General features: G+C 40.0%; 1 protein-coding gene across 1 annotated transcript in view; it reads left to right on the top strand.

Moving 5' to 3' along the window:
* The window catches only part of LOC139739103 (NADPH oxidase 5-like), a 150,455-nt gene that overhangs the window by 109,843 nt on the left and 17,301 nt on the right, over window positions 1-23,311 (top strand). The window contains exons 6-9 of the mRNA XM_071649722.1: window positions 4,760-4,960; window positions 11,336-11,526; window positions 13,972-14,163; window positions 15,808-15,940. Coding sequence (XP_071505823.1) covers window positions 4,760-4,960; window positions 11,336-11,526; window positions 13,972-14,163; window positions 15,808-15,940 — 717 coding nt within the window. The remainder of the gene's footprint in view (window positions 1-4,759; window positions 4,961-11,335; window positions 11,527-13,971; window positions 14,164-15,807; window positions 15,941-23,311) is intronic.

Raw genomic sequence — 23,311 nt, 5'->3', positions numbered from 1 at the left:
CATTCAGCAGAACAAAGGAATTTCACAAAAATGAAGCGCCAAAAAATGAACGAATATGAGTTAACTGAGTAAAGAAAAATCTATGCAGTGGAAAACCTAACATTCTGTTCCTGCCTGCCTTTGTTGATTTATTGTAGGATTAATTAATGACAGATGAAATAAAAACAAAGACAGTCTTCCCGTAAAAAAAAAAATCTCATTCATACAAAGCAGTATTCCCCTGTGAAACACCATGAAATATTGGATTTTTACCGAGATCACAGCGATCGATTAATCTATTAAGAATAGTTTCGCCGATTAGACAAAGCTGCACGACTGCGTTAATCTGTTTCATCGGGCTTTTAATTACACGTAGAAATATCACGTCTGACGACGTTTAAAAATTTTCAAGGCAACTGAATATATTGCCAGTTAAATGGTTTTAATATAATTCCCTCTTCAATTGAAACGAGTTCTAAATCACATTCCATACCATTTAAGATAATGCAGGGATTATGGTCATAGCTTATGGGAGATATTTTAGCGAAGAGCTGATGCAAGTATATAATTAGTGTATACTATTCTATTGTAAGTTCATATATTGATATCGGAGAGCCTTGACAAAATATGAATATTTCAAAGGATTTTATGAACGTGATATAGCAAAATCTCAGTATTGTTATATTTATATCGTTTGTTTCTGAACAAATATATTACTAGTTTGCCATTGTGCTGAAATTAAACGCCGTGTGCAAAGCCTGCTACATCTTTTTGCCAACTTATCAAGGCCATGTCAACACTGACGCAAGATTTTTAGACTGATTTCAGATAAACTTGCGGCATTAGGAAGACACACACACACACACACACACGCGTGCGCACGCACACACATACACACAAACATTGCACACACATGAAATCTAATTAGGGATTTGCCAATAACATCCAAAGATTTGGTCGTCCCCGTATCCTCTTCATACACTAGATTTGATACGATCAGGAAATTTGATTGAACTACAACAACAAAAACAACAATTGTCACATTCTTTGATAGTTTTGACATTGCATTCATATAAAGTGGAATGTAATACTTGACTGATTAAAAATATCTATCGAGAATGATTCTGAGTGTTTGGGACCAACCTGAAGTAGAAAGACTAAAACAGAACTTTATATTGGAAATAATCTATGGCTACGTGGGTCCAACATTTTTGGCGTTCCCTTTCTTTTTATTGCCCCTTCTGTGGATTTCTTGTGTGACCATTTCCTCGAGAGAATTTGGAAAAAAGTTTTCTTTTGAGGTCAATCACGCGATTTCCTGATCTGAGCCGTGGTCCTACCCTGACAACCAAGATGTCGGCAACCGTCTGCCAATATTGAATCTTGCTCCTAACTATTCGCTCAAGAAATTACTCTCGCATTCCATCGGCCGAATCGCAAATAAGCACGTTTAATCAAATCCACATATATCACTACTCTGCGGACTCCTGTAATCGAATTGTAGATGCGATGTTTACAGATATCATGCACGTTTCGTCCGCGGCCGGATCAGCGCGCGCGGTTCTTACAGGTAGACGGTCAAGGAATTCCCCTCCCACGGAGCAATCCCGTGGTAATGAAGGGAAATCGTATCAACGTGTGTCGCCACAGTATATTTCGCCGTGATTTCTGCCATTAGCCTATCAGAGGGATGAATCAACTCGTCAAATAATGCTCCCATTTAAGCCATGACGACATTACAGGGTTATACTACCGCAATTTCTTTCTTCACATAGGCCTACGTTTCTTTTTATTCCAATTCATCTTTTGCAAAAGAAAAACTCCAGAAATGCCTTAAGTTATACTGCTATTTCTTTTACATTTCATCATTTTTCTTATTTGAATCACATTCTATGAGTACTATTTTGCAGTTTTTATTATCATTATTATATTATTTCGCCTTTGAGAAGGGCAGATATACGCTCTAGATTCATGATAGAACCTCTGTGGATCCTGTAAACTGCCTCATGTCGCATTTCCTGGTATGCCATGATCCATGGCAATTCTTTCTGGAAGCATGGGCGAATATTTGTTATTTGCTTTCATAAACATGGAGAGATGGGGGGGGGGGGACGGGACACTGAAATAGTGGTCACATGAGAATTCACCTTGTTTCAGCGTTTGAATCCAGCCGCCATAAATGACGAATGACATATCGATTCTACGAGAGCAGCAACTCTCGACACCTTTTCATCATTATTTAGTTGATGCAGGAGTAAGCTATCGCTGACGTAAATACTAATTAGGCAAGTACATGGCAACCCCCGAAAGAACGGGAGAATAAGTTGTCAGCTAGGTAGACGAAAAACGTGACTCAAACTGAACTGTGCAGTCGGTGAAGTGAGTAATTCTATTAACCTCGTGAATGCATCAAAACAGACTCGAACAACAATGCTCGGGTAAACATTATTTTTATTCTAAATCAATGACACATAATTTATTAATCATATAGACCAAGTGGTCATTTCCAGTGGAAATGCCGTCCGGTTTTATATCTTTACACAGTTGAATGATAATCATTGATGATAAGCAAAAAAAGAAAAAGAAAAAAAGGAAAGTCCTTTTACTGTTCATTTATTGTCCAGTTTCTAACAATTCTTTCAATCATAATCATATTGATTTTCTCGTCTACTCGCGGTGTTACTCAAAGTGTAGGGGAGAGGTCACTATGTGTGTGTGTGTGTTTTAATTAACCAAACATATTAATCACGAATTCACGATAATGACACTGTTAACTGGAGTTTGAAAACTTGTAGATTATACACAGCGGATATCATACACAGAAAGATTACACACATTCCTCTTGTCTTCTCATAAATCATCATTTTATACTTCACAAACAGAAAGAGCTAGTCTTAAAGATCAAATCATTTGTGCTATTGTAGTCATACTATGAAAACAAAAAACTCCACTAGGACACACTAATGTAAATTCTACATCCTTTATTTCAACTTTGCCAACAGTTTTCCTAATCAAAATGAGTAGACAAAGTTGCATGTTAACGCCATGGGACTTTTATTAACATGTTTACTGTGACTTTTTGCTATCATAGAGAGACAAACAGACAGACAGACAGAGGGACGGAGAGAGACTTTTAGTCAAACAGACGCATATAGCTTGTAGGGAGAGAGAGAGTAAACAGGTCGCCTCTCGTCATCATGCAAACCGTAGGGTCAATTCCATATATTATCACAAGTACAAAACCACATTCTGAGTCTTGAGAACTCTGCATTAAGCTCGGAGGCCCCTCAAGATTACACTAGCCAATCTCGAGATTATATTATCTAATTTCCCCCCAAACCGCTATAACTGCGCTGTCTAGCACATGCAATGCCGGAAAGGACGAAGAAGTCTGGATAAACATAGCTCGTCAAGAGATGCCCTTAGAAGTGAGAGACAAAGAGGGAGGGACAAAAAGTCAATCTTCCAATTCGCCGATAAAATACCGCGTATCGCCTCATGCTAAGAAGTCATACTGAGAGCGGTGATGCTATTTATGCTTCGACCTATTTTTCTAAATGGAATAATCAGTTAAGCATTGTTGGTACAAAAAAGAAGAAGGATAGTAAGATGCAGAATGTAATTTTCTGTTAGAATCTCTACATGAAAACGCAGGAAAAAAGAACGTTATTTGAATTCCTCGACGAAGAACTAGCCCAGACGTATTTTTGTTTTATTGAAACACAATTATGGTCCATCGTGTAATTCATGGATTCATAAACTTCTGGTTTCTCTCACTGTATGTATGTGTGTGTGTGTGTGTGTGTGTGTGTGTGTGTGTGTGTGTGTGTGTGTGTGTGTGTGTGAGTGAGTGCGTGTGTGTGTGTGTGTGTGTTCAGCTAATCTCATTTCAGTGTTTTGCTGAAGTGGTGCGAACTCAATCAACAATGGATCTCATGTGACTTACTTCAGAAATGGATCGATGTTCAACATCCCTATTTTGCTTGAACTTTTCGATTTTTTCTTCAAACAGTTTTTACGATAATTATTCCATTAGCCTAATTCTCATATGCTGCTGTTTCCATCTCGCGCGTCTTACTTAGAAAGAATTGCCATTTCAGAAATCCACCCTTACTATATAGACAAAGAAAAGTGAAATATCAGATAAAATGTCTGAGAAACATAGGGAGTGGTTTCTTGCAACTTGCAGTCTTCATTGTTCAGCAACTGTCAACCTTGTGAATGGATTAGCGCAATATTTCCCTCGTACAATCATTGTATGCATGTTTTTTCTCTTTGGTTTCGTTTGTCTATCCCTTGCAACTTATCCTCGATGGGTGCGACTGATTTTATCTAAGGTCAACTTGAAGACTTTTCTTTCAATATTCAAGTTAAAAAGCGTTTTCTGACTGCTATTGAAATCAACGAATCAAATTTCATAGGAAAAAAAAATGGCCAAAAATGACTGTTTTTTTTTACTGTATGATGTAAAAAGAAAATCAAAAGCATAGATGTTCTCATAGAAATATTGATAGATTCTGATTGCATTTAAGTGATTGTTTGTCATATGTTACTTGTGACGCTGTGTCCACTTTTTACAGCTGTTAGATTACCTGGTAGTAGGCCTACATGTATGATGATAAGACTGACTGTCATTTAAAAGAACGTGCTTCTTGAAAAACGGGGGAAAAAAACGAATACGACAATGCAAAAAAAAAATACTTGTGTATACAGAAAATGACGCAGATTGAATGGAAACACCCATGATGCATCTTTTTCTTCTTTCTTTGATATTGCTCAGCTCGCGGCTGTGGACAGTGCCTAAATTTCAACTCCGCCTTCGTGTTGGTTCTCATGCTTCGCAAGACGATTACCACTATTCGGACGACGAAAGCCGCCGAGATCCTGCCGACGGACCAGAATATCATCTTCCACAAAATGGTGGGCATTGTCATCGCCTGTATGGCGCTTGTCCACACGCTGGGTCACATCGGCAATGCTTGTAAGTATGAAGGCCACGAAATACATACTTACCCCTTGGCCTCTGTTAGACTGCAGACAAGTTTGGAGAAATGGCGGCTTTATGTGCCTTCTAGAAACAAGATATAAACTGACACTGCTTTGCGCGCCAGATATGTCATCCATACTCCAAATTACAATCTTTTGCCAAGACGAATACCCGGCTGGCTCAAATACAAAGTGACCATGAAAGTAATAGCCAACGTCACTTTTTTCTCTGTTTACAGTATTGTCATTGAATTGGTATTGGAAAGAAAAGAAAGAGAAATCGCGCGTTGGATGCAACAACTGTCGTGGCAAGACGCAAATAACAACTTAATATCTTTCGATTGGATTTTGCTCTTGCTGTATTTTAGCCTATTGTCAAACATCCCAATGGGAACGCTACTCTGAAGATAGTTCCAAAGGGGTGCCTGATGATCCCTTGAGTGTTAAATCACATCCAAGAGTTTTAGAAAGAACTGGGTCTTGTCCATCTTAATCTGGCTCTAATTCCCGCCCATTCGGGAATGTGTATCAGGGATCAATAGCACTGGAGACTATTGTTAATCTTACGCGGAAATACAAAACATGTGACATTTCATGAGGCCAAATTCCTTTCCACCAAGTCATCTGGCTCTTCTGGAAATGTTCCTAAATAGTTCAAGAGCTGCAAACAGGTGTTTGAGCAGGGTTTGGTCTTTTGGAATAAACAACAAGAGAGAGAGATTAGACAGTTGAAAGCAAGCTCTTATAACGAGGTTTACAGAGCAAGAGCTTGGGGGCGGTGATCCATTCCGAGACACTTAGCCAAGAGAGTGCAACTTCCGGGCGCTTTCGCCTACATCAAATATAAAGAAATATATGGTCATCAGGAGTTGGTTGGTGATGTATGTGATAGACGCCTGAATCAGAAGACTGCGACAATCAGTAGGTGGAAGATGGGGAAAAAATGTTTGATCAGCGTTTATTTGATCATGTGATGAGCATTTGACCAATCAGATGTCGAGAATAAAACATGTCTCTATTTGTTATACGTGTGTATGTATGGAAAAAAAGTTGAAACAAGTTCTTCCTTGTTTAGAGTTCTTTGTAGGGCCCTACTTACTTTTGTGTATCTTAAAGCTTAGAGCTCACGTCTTGGTTGTCTTGAACGACACTATAGTGGCGTCACTTTAGAGTACTTCTGGTGGAGTGAAATGCTTTGTAAGCAAACAAGCTGGTACAAAAAAAAAATCGTCTCATTGTTATCGTCGGCATTGCAGTGATAAAAAGTTTCATTTTAACTTTCAAGTTTTTTTTTTTTATTTTCCCATTCCTCGAAAAAAAAATGTCGTACAAAAATAGATTTATACAATAGAACGATTACAAATTAGGCGAAATCTTTGATAGAATCTACGACGGTCCTGGTGTAAAATAGGCATAAAGGTTTGTTTGCAGTCATATTGGACGTACGAAAGTACGAAAAGTATGATGGTGCTACTAAAAAGCAAGCTTTTTCAGTCGTGGGTCTCAGGATGAAATCAGATTCTAGTATAGGGAAATGTCGAGCACGGACAACTATTTAGACCAATTGATGAAAAAAAAATTAAAAACAGAAGGAAAGTATGATATGTTACTGTATAGATAAGACTCAGGAAAGCCATAATATGCCAAGAAGAGTAAGAAACACATGGTCTCCTTTTCATCATAATTTCATCCTCTGGTCTTGCTTTGTGGAAGAAGTAGCACAATTAGAGATATTATCTGGAAATGCGTATTGCTTAACAGGACTAGGAAGTAAGACTCGGTTGACTACTTTACAAATTTTTTGAGGAATTATAGCCAGGAATTAAGCATTAACAACTGAATACAGACATGGGAGGTGTGCTGTGATCCAAGTATGTGGAGGTGAACTCGAGAAAAAAAAAACAGAAGAGAAAACAAAAAGCACATCAACATAACTCTGATCAGGATGTACGTATTTCCAGACGCATTAGATAATCGTTTTGTCAGATGATCAAAGACATGTGATGGTGGTTCCAACCTGTTTTTTTTTTTAAATATTGCATGGAAAGTATATTTTTCACGTTCTCTAACTGCATACTGGTAATATTGTAATGTAATGTTATGCTATGTTATGTTATGTTATGTTATGTTTTGTTATGCTATGTTATGTTATGTTATGTTATGTTATGTTATGTTATGTTATGTTATGTTATATTTTAATATGAGAGGTCAATTTTATTCGCTTTCCTGAAAAGCGATTCTTTTTGACATCCTTATCTTTCGCTTCAGTTCCTTTTAAAATGCATTGTGCGAATGAGTTTCTCATTATGTAAACGCGAGGCGCATTCTATTATATTCCCCCCTTTGTGCATTCAGTCTATTCCATAAGATGAGTGAGGGACTTAGGCTTGTGAGTGACCAATAAGAGATGCTAATCATTGCGGACGTGAGGGAGGCAAGGAGAACGTTGTGAAGCATTTCGTCTTACCTCTTGTCATCCTTGACTGCTCTCAGACCATGATAAATGGGTTAAATCAATTTCGTTTGACGCTCGTACCCGCAATGAGAGATAAGCGTGCGAGATAGTGCATCTCCGCATGGTATTTCATGGAATGAAACTGCTGTTAATTAAGTGTCATCGTGCCTCTTCAACATTAGTCGCTGCAAAGCACCTCAGGAAGCGCGATGTAAGGACAAAACAGAGTTTGCCGGAAGCCTAACTTGGGAGATGATTATCGATGTATAGTCAGTCACGTGACAATTCAACACGACGCATTAACTCGTTCCAGAAGGCAGCGAGCGACGATTCATGAATTTCTAATTTCTGAAGACACAACTTTTCTGGCCCTCCATTTAAAAGTATTCAAAGTATTTTATCCTCATCAACCTTATAAAGTTTCAATGTCAGAGATCACATTGATCAATAACCTACGATATTAACACATACTATCACTACTTCTCTCGTTGATTGACAGTGTGCCACTGTAATACCCGTTTCTTTTCAGAGTGCGACGATATCATCATGCATGAGTTCCCATGCAGCAAAATTATTTTTTCTAACCCAGGACGCGTCTGGCATTAAGACCTGTCATCCTGTATTTGGCAGGTAGAAAACAAAAATGATAACTGTAAGTGCCTGAGTGTTACTTCTGACATCCTTGCATCAATTCAGCCTGTCATATTTGATTGCCAACTCGGTCTACAATCGCACTATTGGAGAAGAGTAGGTATGTCTCCTCTTGAATAAACGCAACAGCCTTTGAGCCCCTTTCCATAGGCACTTAACCTTCGTGCAGCCCCAAGCGGCTATGAAACGGTCCTGACAGTGTAACCCTTTTAGTTTGTCGCGTCAAATACTGCATCAAATATGCACATCAGGCAGCTCTTCCTTTCCGTTGTTTACGTGACAAAAAAAAATGAAGAAAAGTATTATGTTATTTCAGGTTTGTGTGTCTGTCCTGAGGAGCTGTTCTTTTCATCGTTAGCTTAAAACACAGTTGCGCTTTGCTTTCCTGTATGACGAGGCAAAATATTCGTGTTGTATTTGCAAGAAATCATGTGCGGAAATCAGAAATAAGATTCACGTACCCCTTGCTGAATAGAGCTCAGATCGTATAGGTCGTTTATTACGGCAGGCAAATAGTTAGCTTTCAAGGATTGATGGGTCTTCCTATATCAATGTGTACGTGCGCTCGATCGAAGCGGGTGGGAATATTTGTCATGGATCCACATGCTCCCTGAATTGACGGCGAGCTGCCAATTTGCGAACTCGTCAAGATCAAGCTGCAATAATTCGTCCCTTTCCCGTAACCCCTCAGCCATGTACCACGTGACGTGTACGTTCTCCTCTCATTGCTGAACAAAGCAAATATAAAAAAAAGATGCTAGATGCAAACATTTGTAGAATGAAAGAATGATGGAGAAAGCGAGAGAAAGATAAATAGAACTGGAAAAAATGTTATTTCGCGGTATTAGCAAAATTCAAATGTTATTTTCGTTTGACATGAACAAGTATACATAAAATAACATCTAAACATTGCTAATCTATACAAGCTACAATATTTAGTCTGCTTCTGCCACGATGTGTACAACTTTCGTCTGATTGAGGCCATTATCTAGGAGGCTTTTTAACCGTTACAATTGGTTTCCTTGATGTCATTGTGCCGTAACAACCATCCCTCATATCTTATCGACAATGTGAAATGAGAACACGTACACATATTTAAAAAAAAGTTTTGAAAAGCAATTAGTGAAGAGGTGAGCAGTATCTGGCAAGTTTGACGCTTGACTAGAAAACTGTTGTCAGTATCATCACAGGCATGTCTGTCTTCAGTACATAGAGACACTCAAGAAAGGCAGATGTCTGATTTTGCTTTTATGGTTGTGTGAGGATTACACCGCGAACATTCTTTTTTTATAGTTTGGGCGTCTAGACGTTCTTTAAAAGAAGCGTAAATACTCGCAGAATCAAGCCTCGTAACTGAAACTTCCCGTAAGGCCTACATTTTATTTTCAGCTCATTCACCGGGCTGGCAAGCGATAGGTAATAAGTGGAGTTCGACGACCGAGTGAAGTGAAACTCGATGTCTTCTTTCTTCTGTCTGATTATGACGCCTAAAGAAGTGCAAGATTACATTGATGAGAGCGAAAGAAAGGGAACGTTCGGAGTGAGTTAATAGCCATGATTCGATTAAGTCCATTAGAATAAAAGGTGAAGTAAGACCTGTGGCAGGACTTGAAGGCAATCCTTACCAGCAGTCGCGAGGCAGGTGCTGGCAATGGCGGAAGAAATTTAATTAACGCCATGTTGGGAATTAAATGCACATAGAAAATGGGACTTGATGGTGCCGAGAGGTGTGGAGGAAAAGAAGTGATTTATGATAATGGTTGGATATCTGGGACTATTTATTCAGGATAAATAAATGATGTATGAAAGAGTGTGTGAATGACACCTGGTAGGGAGCAACGCGCCAGCTTCGCGTCGCCTCTTGCCTGACGCCAGCCGCTCCGTTACTATGGCAACTGAAGTTGTATCGTATTGCCCGCATTGTATCCATCACGAAGCGCTACACTGTCTGCTGAATGGAATCTTTACATGTCGGATGTCAGTGTCCTATTCATAAACCTTACAAATCGATAAACCACAATAACTGATGACTCGTGAGCCACCTTGATCTGTTTAATCGGCGGATAGAAAATGATTGCGATGTTAGCCTCGAGGTTTTCTTCTGCCGGCACATGTGAAGTATCGATCAGGACATTACCAGAGATGTATAACTTTCTCCTTATATTTCAAATCCAAACGTGATGTATCTTGATGACTACAAATGATAAGACCTACTCATTAATTTATGTCCTAAGCCCTAAGCCCGAGTTGAAACCGAAAACTCGTAAAAGTCGAAGCACGAATGTTTGATGTTACTCTTCTCACCCGGCAGAGAGTGTCTTTTATCTCTGTATACCTCCTCATAAGCCGCACACATAGATACATTAACTGCATACCTGTCGTCTTTGTCTCTGTCGTAACTCGCTAATCACAGTTCATTATTATCTCAGCCCTCCTCGCAGCGCCACATTACACGATCAATGACCCCGCCTGCCTGAATTTAATCGACTTAGCTGGTGACATCTGGTTGAAGGACTTGCCATTAGGATGTAGACGGGGACCGAGACGGGATAAGGGCGGGGTAGACAGCAGACGAATAATGAGACACTTCTGCTCCTTAGCTAGGTCACGTTGCTTGCATCTGGGTGAAAGCGATCGGCAGGGAAAACGCCACGTTTCCGAATAGTAGTTTAATATCTATACAAGACAGTAAAAACACCTTCACCATTTTACAGCCCAATTTCCTCCATAGGAATTTTACGAGTGCCGTCTCTGATAGGCGGGTGCTTCTCAAAAAGTGGAATAAATAATAAACTGACGTAACTCTCTTCATTCGGAAAGCGACTAACAACAGGCGGAAATACATGATGGATGTAACAGTAAACACTGATGATTACCGTATACAACGAGTGCTGTCTCATGATACACTGCCATTAGCAGTGATAGTAGTTTTCTCTGTTCTTTCTTCACTAAGCATTACCCGTCTTCTCTGAAGAGTAACAGTCTCTTTGATTATGTGAAGCTCTTGAAGACAATTATAATCGCCAATTTTCCTAATATGGAACATGACTGTCAATATGGTTATAATTATGGTTTTATCTATTGTTGCTATACTCACAGACTGAAGTGATATCATAGATAATTTGATTCTGATGTTGCTTTCGTTCTCAAAGAGAGTGTTCGGAAAAAAGAGGGGGAATTAAGCAGCCATTCAAATTGTCTGGCATAATATCCTGCGTCATGTCTCATCATAATCATGTTTTTTGTTTTTTGTCCGACGAACAGGGTACGTAGAGAGCAATCCCTACATAGACATCACGATGGTAGAGTTGCTCTTCACTAATACCAGTGCCACCTCATTTGGGCTGGCACCTGTAGCCGGTAGTGCCTACATCACCGGATGGGTCCTGGATGTTCTTCTCTGCATCATGGTGGTGTGCTCGATGCCCTTTGTGAGAAGATCGGGTCATTTCCAGGTAAGGGAAGAGGTCATTGAACTTGATGACCTGTAACCGGTTTGTACTTAAGCGGAAGAGATTCGTTGTGGCAATACATAGCAGCTACGATTAAATAATGTACCAAAGCGGAATGTGTGGTCACAGTATAAAACTTGACTGGTAAATACCACACTGGATGGATTTACGCCACTGGCGAAAAAACAAAAATCTTCAGAAGTTAGAGGCGACATATCGCAAGTAGAAACCATGCATTGTAACTTATATACCTCATAATAATAGATTGCTCTCATCTGATTGGTTAAAAGTGGAGTCATGAAAATAGCTGTGCCCCATTTTGATCAAAATGACGTCATGATTTAGTGTACCAATGATACGACCGCCGCGCTGTCGATCAGCGTTGATTACGACTGCTGTAAAAGAGACTAGAATCTATATTTTCGGTATCTATATTTCGGAATCTATATTTTCGGTATATAAATCAAATGATGACAGCTTGATATTCGGGGCACAGTTAAAATTATGTAGGCCCTCGGTGATGTGAAAACCATAATTTTAACTGTGCCCCTCATAGCAGTCATTATTTGTATAATATTCTACAAGTGAATGCACCCCGTTATTGCTAAGGCGGCTGGCTATGAAACTGACGTCAGAAGTTCGGATCATAATTATACAGATGTGAAAAGATCACCTCCTTGTAGCCCGTTGACGGGTAAATATGACCCTTTCATGAAAATTCCAAACGCTATAGATCACCAATAATGATCATCTTCTGCTTAGCCCGAAGCATAGGAAATCGGGTTCCTGGTGCTATGTCATGTCCCATTCTCATATGAATAGAAGAAAACTTATGAGGACTTATGAGACAGGCCTGAACCATTTCATTCACAACTACAAGACTGGACAGACTCGGCTCCCTATTGGCCGGTTTGCCCATTTGCGCGCGAAAAGCTCGTCCAATTGAAATTGAATCACTAGTGTAGTTGACAGTCGTAGTTTTCACCATTAGTTGACCCGTACTCGTGACTGGTATCCTGTGACGGCGAGCTATATACCATAGCTCGACACTAACTTTTTTGTTTGGTGGCCCGATGGGGCCACCAAAATCCTAAATTTCAAATTTTTGGTGGCCCGAGAGAAAAATTTGGTGTCCCGAAAAAAACCCAATAAAAAACATTAAAAGTCCTTTTTTTTAATGAGTCAAATATTTAAGATTTATGATAGTAAGAATTAGAAGTTGGACATATCTACTCATAAATAAACTTCAACAAACTTGCAACACTCACTCTCAGGCATTCATTCAGTCCTTTTCATCCATCCTTTGAACAAATTTAACTGCTAATTTCCGGCGCAAAAAGTTACGAATTTACTGACATACTTTTCAAAAAATTTTGGTGGCCCGAGGCGGGCCACCAAATTTGCCTTTTTTTGAAATTTGGTGGCCCGACTTTCATTTTTGGTGGCCCCGGGCCGCCGGGCCACCGTTGGTGTCGAGCCCTGTATATACACACGTCATCAGAGAACAGAGGACTTCGGCAAGATGGTGGAGACTTGTGGTAGAGATTGATGATGTTCGCACCGGCCAGCAGACCAAAACTCTTTTCTACATGTTATCATGACTTAGCATAACCCTCAAATGTCCATCAGAGTAATACAAGAAAGTGTAGATGAGACAATATCATAGTTTTCTGTCAAGGGTTTAGCAATACCGCCATTCTCTCCTCGCGAAATCGTCATTGCCTAGTCCGTACAACTCTAGAACAATCAGGTGTTAAGGTCATAAGGATATGATTTCTTCTACTTGATAACATGTCACATATTAAGGAAAGTGAGTCACGCCTTGTGCGTGAGTAAATGCGAGATCGGGCCATGACATTATTTTCCCTTCTAATTTGCATGATCGACATTAATATGAGACTATGATTTCTGAACTCTCGAACTTTCTTTACCGTGTACAAATCTAGTGAGACTTTCCTCTTCTGTTTGTATGATTTTACAGTTATAATTGTTACCATGGTTACGTCGACCTGAACAATGAGTGTATTTTCACTCGAATATCACGAGGCATCTTTTCCAAGCTGAAGCGACCTACATTCTAGCAGCGAGCACTCACCTAAAATACTAGTCTTAGTTCAGCATGTTAAATGAAATGCTTTACCTGTTGAACCTACAGCCGGCCTGCAGGTTTTGGTTGACTATGGAACAAAGGCGGAGGTTTATAGAGTTCAACTGACCATAAATAAAGTTTAATAAAGTAGTCATGCTTCACGTCAGTCGTCAAAACGAAATGATTTCATCTCGAATGTTCTCGATATCTATTACCAAGGCATTGTGTAGGCTCAGAGAGATTGAGGAATAATGTGCCTGTCTGCAACAATTGCTATACCGATGCAGGTAAACATGATGGATTTGTGGGTGTTTTTTTTCCCTCTCTGTCACTCGCTCTGTCCCTACTCATTTCTACAGGTGTTCTATTTCACGCACATGTTGTACGTTGTGTTCTGGACGCTACTCCTCATGCACGGACCGCGCTTCTATTACTGGTTCGTCGTACCGGGCGTCGTGTTCATCGTGGAGAAACTCAGCCAGACCAAGTGCGTGAAGCAGGCGAGATACGGCAATACATACGTCCAGGAAGTCAACCTTCTCCCGTCAGGTGTACGTTTCCATGGTTACAGTCTGGACGCAGGATGATGGGAGATGGAGCGAAAGTGGGGGAAGAGATGTGCAGAGTAGGGAATGGAAGTGGTTTGCTGGTGGGGAATGAGCAGGGAAGAGGGAAGGGTGATGGATGGGAAAGGGACAGTGAAAGAGAATGGACAATGAAAATGAACAAAGAAACAAGCAAAAACTAAAAGGATGGAATGCCAATAAAATGAGGAGAGGCAGAAAGAGTTTCTGTATAAAAAAACAGAACAGAAAGGAATATATGAACAAATAGTAACTCAAAAAGGGAAACTAAACGATTACTTCTTGACGGGGAGTGCGTGAGGAAGAGTTCAGAGAGGAGACAGAAGATGAGAAAATCTTTACGTGTAGGTTTACAACATAAATAGGTAGATAGATAGATTGGTAGATAGATAGATGGATAGATAGATAGATAGATGGATGGATAGATAGATAGATAGATAGGTAGGTAGATAGATAGATAGATAGGTAGATAGATAGATTGATAGATAGATAGGTAGATAGATAGATAGATAGATGGATAGATAGATAGATGGATGGATAGATAGATAGATAGATAGATAGGTAGATAGATAGGTAGATAGATAGATAGATAGATAGATAGATAAGAGTGGGAGGGAAAGAGAGGATGAGATGAATTGGGGGAGGAGGCAAAATGACAAATTTGCGTTGTCCCAAAGTGTTACATAATAATTCATCAAATTTTCATCCAATATGGATGTTCAGAAATGCCTCGAAACAGCAAAATCAAAGTTCCTCTCCAGCATATACGTTATTCACTCCCAGTAGTACTTTCATTGGGCAGAAATATCCGCACGTAAGTTGTTAAAGGGGAATGATAGCCAAATACATACATGGACTGAGTGAGTGCAGCATTATCAATGGAACACATTAGTGAAGTTTGACGAAAATTGAAAATGTAAAAGGTATGAATTGTTCAAGTTTTGTTGCCATCATTGCTGGATAAGGAAGAAAACAACAGCTTGTGACGTCACTGCGGGACAATGTTGTAAAAAAAATATAAAAACGAATCGGTGTAGTCTTCCTAGGCAGCGATGGCGGCACCAAAACTTTATAAATTCATAACTTTTGAACGGATTGTCCGATTTTCCTTAAAGTCTACTGATATGTTTTACTTATAGTGCTACATCTAACTGACCCAATTCACATGTACATTTGAGTATCATTCCCCTGCAACAAATTGTCCAGTTTTCCTCAAACTTCACTGATTTGTTCAACTAATATTGCTGCATTCGCTAAATCCACTTATGATGCGAGTATCATTCCCCTTCAACAACAGACTTATTTTTTACTCGGTCTGAAGAACACGATTCATAACTTTCCGTATATGCTTCCTTCCTTCAGAAGGTCACATCTTGTGTTCGTGTCTTTTGACAAATTCTTTGCTGATCGTACTCTTCTACTGCCGTCCATCTGTGATACATGTACTTTACTATTTAATAATGGGGCGAGTACTTTCCTCGGGACCGTGGTCAATACTTGCACGAACTCCTAAACCATTAAGGGTCATCTCTGGATGACGAGGCACGCTTTTGGAATATGAGATGGCATCTTTTCGTTCTTCCTCCTCCTACTCTCTCGGTCGAACCACAGGTGACACACCTTGTTCTCACAAGACCGAATCGATTCCACTACAAGGCGGGTGACTACATCTTCATCCAGATTCCGCAGATCGCTACATACGAGTGGCATCCATTCACGATAAGCAGCGCGCCGGAGCAGCAAGGTAGGAAGGAACATCCACTCTCCATGTATACATGGGATGGGGTCAGGCACTGCCGAGGGGCACGGGTGTAAAATGTCAAAGGTCGTAGTGTCAGTTATCCCTTTGGGGGAGAGGGTTAGACGCAAAAGCAAAGTAAAACAAAACAGATGAAGAATTGGCTATAAGTCACTTACATGATAAACTGTGCTAGATAATTCCAAAATATCTGGAATAAAGTAAGAAGACAATGATTTTTGCCAACACACCGCAGGCTGTCCAATTGCTGTATCGTTATGTAAGACATTTTCACCATTTATTTATTAACCTTTTTTGCTCCATCTCGTAGGTGTTATTTCTTTCCAATAGCAATACTACCAAGATCCTAACACGAAGGACCAATCAATATGCCTCCAGCAGAAGTTTTCCCCATTTCAAAGTCTCCATAAAGTCGACCACAAACAAACAAATATGTCACTAATAATGTCAAACAACCGAACCATTCTAACATCTTCATCACACGATATGAAAGCAAGTATTCAATTCAATTTTCATTTCCGATTCAATACATAATATACAAAAATACATGTGGATATGAGCAAATTGTACAAGAGTGAGTTTAAAAACAATGGAAACGACAACAAAACAAGGCGAGATTATGATAAAGACAAAAGAATAGAAAACCACATCGGGAAAACAGATATCACAGGTACATAAAGAACAGAAACTCATTAACATTGTGTGTTTGGTTGATCGGAAAATGGTATGCGCGTAGAAATCCAGAATAGGCTTGTTATGTTGCACATACCCCGCGTTATAATCATTTAAAAATTACTTTAAAAAAAAGGAACGGAGAAACAAAAAATCAAGTTAATCATAACCAAAAAAAGAGAAAGCATTAAACAACATAATACAAATAGAAGAAAGACCAATACATCCATACATATAATCCAATCAATACTTACTAATCAATAATTTCTTGTACTGCCTTTTGAACATATTATTAAACTGTGTATTGAATTTGCTCAATTCTAACGTATTCCATAAAACGGGACCAGTATGACGCAACGAATATTTAGATTTGTCGGTTAAAAAACGCCATCGATGAAAATGATTTGACGATCTTGTATAATAATTAGGTACATCAGAGTTCACAGAAAACAAATTTTGTAAATAAGGTGAAAGAGTTTTAGCATGGAAACGTTGCATAAAAGAACATATTTGCATTTTATTCACATCTTGCAATTTAAGAGTGTGTAATGCCCTTTAATCATTAATCTTTAATGTGGGAGGGAATCGAGAATGATTACCAAAACTACATCGGGAATACGGGTTATCGTTTACTCATTTCGCCCTCTCCTTTGGGAAAACTTACCTTAGAGCAACGGGAGAATCCCCCTTCTCAGATTCGACAAATAATAGCCATACAATAGACGGTTTTACTGTTTAGGAACAACACCTGTCTGCATTCAGTAGAAGAGTATTTGTATGGGATTCTTGCACTTTAATCTATAGTTGAGAAACTTGATAGAAATCAGGCTTTGTTGTGGAGAAAACCATGCGCTTCCTCCTTCTCTTCATACCATTTTTAATTTACCTGATTGGGAAATTCTAACTTGTTCTTGAAAAAAAAAAGCAGAACTGGCAGACCACATACTCCGAATGTTGTCACAACTAACTCATTTCTTTATATGGAAGGAGGGCAGTGGAGTGATGTTGTACCAAACAATGAAATAGTTAGTTAAAATTTACATCGTGTATTGAGTATACAATACTGGAATATACTACACCTCGTAACAAAATAAAACCAGCGGAACTTTCTACTTTCTCATCATGAATGATACATGATATATTCCCCTTAACAAAATGTGTAAATCATCAAATATCACTTATTTACTTCAGCTATCTGTTTATATTGTATAATATACTCATTAGCATGTCATGCCAAATATATATACTTTAAACTTCATAAGTTTGTGCATGCTTATGGTTCATACTGAAACATCAAATTACTCTATGGCATGTAAAGCGTGGTAGATAATGCTTTGAAAACACCATCCCTCATTTTGGCACATGGGTGGTAAGAGACGCAAAGAAACGTTAGTCTTACTTAAGATTGTCCGTCACATTGCTCGTTGGTTATCATGCCAAGAGTAAAAAATAAAGAATGAAAAATAAAAGAATTGAAAAAAAGGTTACGCAAAATACTACTGACCCCGATTGCTCCCTAGGTATTTGCTCATAATAAATGGCAGCATAGTAAGTCCATGCGAGGCAGGATGCCAGTATGCTAACCTCGGCTCTGTACAAACATGACAAATGCGCCGAACCTTGGCGCGGGAGATAAATTCCGTTGGTATGCGTTTCAAACGTCATTATCATTCAGACGGCATGAAGTAACAAAGTCAAGGGTGTCGTGGATAACGTTCCCGCCATCGAAGCCAAGCAGGAGAGAATTATGCGAGAGGTAAAAGTCGCTAAGTACACCCTCTTGCTCCTTGCATTTCACAATGAGAATTCGTAGACGTGACCGAGGCGAAATCCGCACTAATCCCGTCGTCATTTTCGTCTCATCACATTCCGCTTTTTTTTTCTTAAAGAAGCATTTCTAGGTATATGATGCTATCACCCTCACTCATCTAACGACGATCCATTATCTTGTGTGTCCTTCCTTCATACTGTTTCTTCTACATAAAGTCACAATGTTCAATCCATCAAGGGAATTTTTTTTTTCAGCTGGCGGACGACGGAAAGATACCACGATACCGGCACATTAAGTTTATGCTACCAGCACGCGGCGTGACATGAATACATTAATGATTATTTTCAATGCTTCTCTGGGCTATGTATGGGATTATAGCAAAAAAAAAAAAATTGTTTCACCCTTTTTGTCGAACCAAGCTCAAGCATCAGAAGAATTCATGGACTTGGGATTAGTTGAGAGTTTAGAGCTAAAGGGTCAAAGAGGGGTTGGTGAGAGCATTGTAAAGGACCATGGTGTATCAATCGACGAGATCTTTTCCCGTTACGCACTCACATGCCTGTTATGTCTGCGTGCAATGATCTGTGGTATTGTCTAGGCTTGAAATCTGCGAGAGTACCCTTAAAGCTTTTGTTTCGTTTTGTTTTGTGCCTTTTTTTGCTTTTGCTAGTTGTTTTTGGTGTTGTTTTTAATCAGCTGTTTGGGAGGCAGAGTCGACTATATTACAGACTCCCCGGTACTTGTAACAGTATGCTGAAAGAGGGAATAATCAGTAATGAGTCGTGAAGTTCCTTCGTTTGGCTTTATCCTTACTCTTGATAGAAATGTGTAGAAGTAAGTGTCTCTATGTGTGTGTGTGTTCTTTTTTCTATTTCGTTTCTGACAATATCAGATTGCTTAGTTTTCCGACTCGTCCTGAAGATCTACACAATAAGACTTTCTGCCTTTTTGCTGATGAGCTCTATTCATTTTTGTTAAAAAGAAAAAGAAATGAAACGGAAATGTACATGTTTCGAATTAAGTTGGCATCGGAGTCATCTTTAACGTCTTTCATTATTGATCATGAACGTATTCATAACTTAACATCCACCTGTCTTCGATTAATGACTTCGTTGGAAACATATTGGGAGAGATTGAGCAGGAATTACATTTTACAACTTGCCAGGACTACTGCCAGGTAAGCTTGCCAAGGAGAAATTAAGAAGGGATTAAGTTTTACAACTTGCCGGCAGGCTTGTCTTCACAAGAACGCCAAATATTTTACGAGCCTCATCTTGCATGTGTCTAGGAGAAAACTTCGAAGGGAACCACCTTTACCATCTCCCGAGGGACAGTGTTTAATTGCACTGACCTTTGTTAACCTTTCTGTTTTAGGAAGGAAATTTTCTACATCACATGAACCGGTTAATAAAATGTAACTTTCAACATGTAAAGAGAAGCTTTGCGCCAAAATCCCGTAATCAGCTCAATGTACGGCAAATTGTTTCCGATTTAGGAAGTACAGTTGCTCCGTTTACCCACGGCGATATCGCGATAGTCCTCGTAAATCCATGAAAAGGTCATTTGTATTTTGTGATATAAATTTCGGCGACAGAGCCGTCGCTAGTTTGCACCCAGATGACGTCTGAGCCTTTTAATGACGCTAATGCAATTGAATGTGTCGATGCATCGATTCGGTCCTTGGTAAGATGTGTCATGTCACGTCACTTTACATGTGGTCGCATGATCGCACTTGGAGAGCCAATAGATATCGAAATTAGAGACCCAAATGACGCGTGGAGGGGGGGGGGGGGAGGGGGAGAAGAGAAGGAGTTTGACCAATCAGAAGAAATTTCCTCGGAAGTAATATCACTGTTTACTACATTACTCGCGATCTGCTGAACCAATGAAGCGAAATCGTCATTCAGTAGATCTCATGTCAAGGGGGTGGAGACATAATTTGAATATTTCATGAGCTACCCTGAAGGAAAGTGTAACCACTCTAGAGAACACGGACTGGATTACAATCGTTGCAATTAAACGCCGCCCTGAGGCCAGAAACACAGTAGCTTACCCTTTGACTTCTTGCGCTGATTTGCACTCACCTCTGATTTCACTGATGCTCTCAGTACAGAGTGTCAAGGAAGCGTGTGCAGAAGAATGGGTAAAGGGAATGGGACTTCTAGAATATAGCGTTTGAAGTGTGGGGGGAAAGTGGTGTGGGAGGGATGGGTGGAAGTCGGGGATGATTTAGGCAGGACAGGGACTTGCTGTGGACGGGCAGAGCGGTAGAGGGGGGGGGGGGTGAGGTGGTGATGGGGATAACGAGAATAGAAAGACGACGTGGTGGAAAGGGTGGGTGGGCAAATGTAACGATGAAAGGGGTAACAGGTGGGTCGTGGAATGTTGGATGAGGGGGGTCATTTCTAGGGAGAGGATCGCTGAGATTTGGAGGAGGCGTCAGGTTGAACTTCAAAGTGAACTTTAACAGATGAAACCAGGCTGTTCTTTTTTTTTGGGGGGGGGGGGGAGGGGGGAGGGGGGAGGGGGAAGGGGGGGGAGGATGGGGTCTAGCTTTCATCGTTAGCTTCATTTTCGAATTAAAAAAGAAAAATCAAATTTAAGCCCAAACGTGCATTGAACGTCTGAAATCAATACTTTACATTTGAGGAGAGTTATGGTACATTTCCACGGTCTTAACTAGAAATGTAATACCGCTGTTTCCCTATAATCTTACACAGGACCATCGAAATCATGACCGAATGTACTACGTATCGAAGTTTTTAAAATGTCGATAGCGTATTAAGGCATTCATTCAATATTGTACTTTATGTTCTCTTACATGAGGTCATTGCCTCCGAATACATTCCAGTTCGTTTAAGTTCTATAGAGGATTTGTCACTCCGCTGTTATGTCGTCACTGACAACACGCATATCATAGTTATAAAGCACTGCTATCAGGGTTAGATGTGAAGCTCGTGACATACTTGCACGGAGACTCACACAACCAAGCACTCATGTTCTCAGTACAATTATTCGCATCAAGCGCACTTCCCTTTAACCCTACTTTCTGTAACAACAACAACAAATAAAAGTGGACATTGATCAAAGTGTGTATGTCTGTCTGTCTCTTTGTGTGTGTGTGTGTGACGGAGACAGAGGGAGAGAGATTAAAAAAGAAACTAACTGAATGCTATCGATTACAAATTGAGTAAACTAGAAAGGGAAATCACGAAAACTGGCCTAGCTAGGCGATGATACAACACATTCGAGCGAAATTATCGATAGATGGATTTTCTGTTGTGTGTCAGTGAGACCACACTTAAGCCCGTCGCACATTATACAACTCACGGCTCTACGACTGACAACTTCGGATCTGAAATAAACAAGCGCATTTATTCTGAGGCTATTGTGATTTTATTTCGGGTCCAAAGTGTGTCGGTCGTATACTAATAGTCGTGAGTCGTATAGTGTTCAGCGGGCTTTAGATATACTGGTTTTCAGACAGTCATGCATGCTTGCATAGACTCTACATACTTCCACAGACGCACACATAAATGCCATTTAAGATCATCGTGCGTAGACTGAAATAACTGAGAGATAGATAGATAGACAGACGATGAAAGGTAGAGGAAGAGAGAAGGAAACGCGAGAGAGGGAAAGGGACGAAAATAAGGAAAAATGGGTGCAAGCTATTTTCAAACATTGCCAGAAATATGAAATGATGTCAAAACGGCACAGTTTTGTAATCCACACGGCGAGGTCCTCGCGGGCATACGAAGCCCGCGCTGCGGGTAATCGAGCGGTGCGAGGGATGCCGAACTTGCGGCCGCTGTTCAAGTCCTTTAATTACTCCGCCCTAATAGCGCGTATCAGGTGGAGATCAATTGGAGCAAATGGGGTGAAAATGGATCTCTCCAGAAGGATTGGTCCTGCCTGCAGCTGTTGAATCTGTAATTCTACGAGGGATGACATTCGTAATGTCACCATCATTTTTACCTCCGTCATCTGTGTGCGCCAAAACAGAAACTTGGCAGAAAAAAAAATGAAGAAGCCTCGACCAGATAGAAGGACAAAAATACGCGTTACCAACGTAAACTCACTTCAATTCGACCTCTGGCAATGTATTATCTTTCCCTCTGCCAAAAGAAAATAGATATGAAATGCAGCTTTAATCAAACCTGTTTGCATAAAAACCGTCCAAAAATATAAGAGTGGGTCTCTTGATGTGAGCCGTCTTTGCCAATGTGCATTTTGAGGCAATGACAAAAAAAAGTGGTAGGTATTGTTAGGGAGAGGAAAAGAAAACGAAAGTGGTGCTTGATGAAACGAATACACAAAAAAGGAGAACCGACTGTTCTCATTAGCGTCTTGATCGATTACCTCGGATTGCCATGTTGATCATACCACCAATTAATCAACCTTCGCAGAGTGCACCGAGTAAGGCCCTCATCAGCTACCCCCGCCAGCATACACAGCTTTCACACCCTCTTTCCCAAACCACCTGCTCTCCCCCTTTCGAATAATGGAATACACACTGTATCCGAGTCTGTTCCACGCGTATAAACGTGAGGGGTGTTTCCCCCCTTCTCAACCAATCTGTAATGATTATCATTCTCTTTTAAAAAGAAAAAGAAAAAAAATGCCTGCATCAGTTGCATGAGGCATTTATTTGAACAGCTTAAAGCTAGTGTCGAAGTGCAGGTCCGCAGAATTCGCTGATCTCTTTCACGACCAGTAGCAAAAACAAGCTGTGCAGTTGCAACTGAATTTCAAGAGAGACGCCCTCGGAGGGTTTAACTGTTAAAAATGACGTCAACCGTAAGTGGTCCCTCGAGAAAGCTGGCGAGACGAGAAACAAAACATGGTCCCCCTTTAATCTAACATTCTTAACGTTTAACAGCTAACTCAGTACAGTCATGTAAAACTTCTTT

The sequence above is a fragment of the Diadema antillarum genome, unplaced genomic scaffold (assembly GCF_040938485.1).
Source record: "Diadema antillarum isolate AM-2024a unplaced genomic scaffold, OU_Dant_1.0 seq00000782_RagTag, whole genome shotgun sequence".
Classification (NCBI taxonomy): domain Eukaryota; kingdom Metazoa; phylum Echinodermata; class Echinoidea; order Diadematoida; family Diadematidae; genus Diadema; species Diadema antillarum.
The sequence above is the reverse complement of the archived record's forward strand: the minus strand, read 5'-3'. Positions and strand labels throughout refer to the sequence as shown.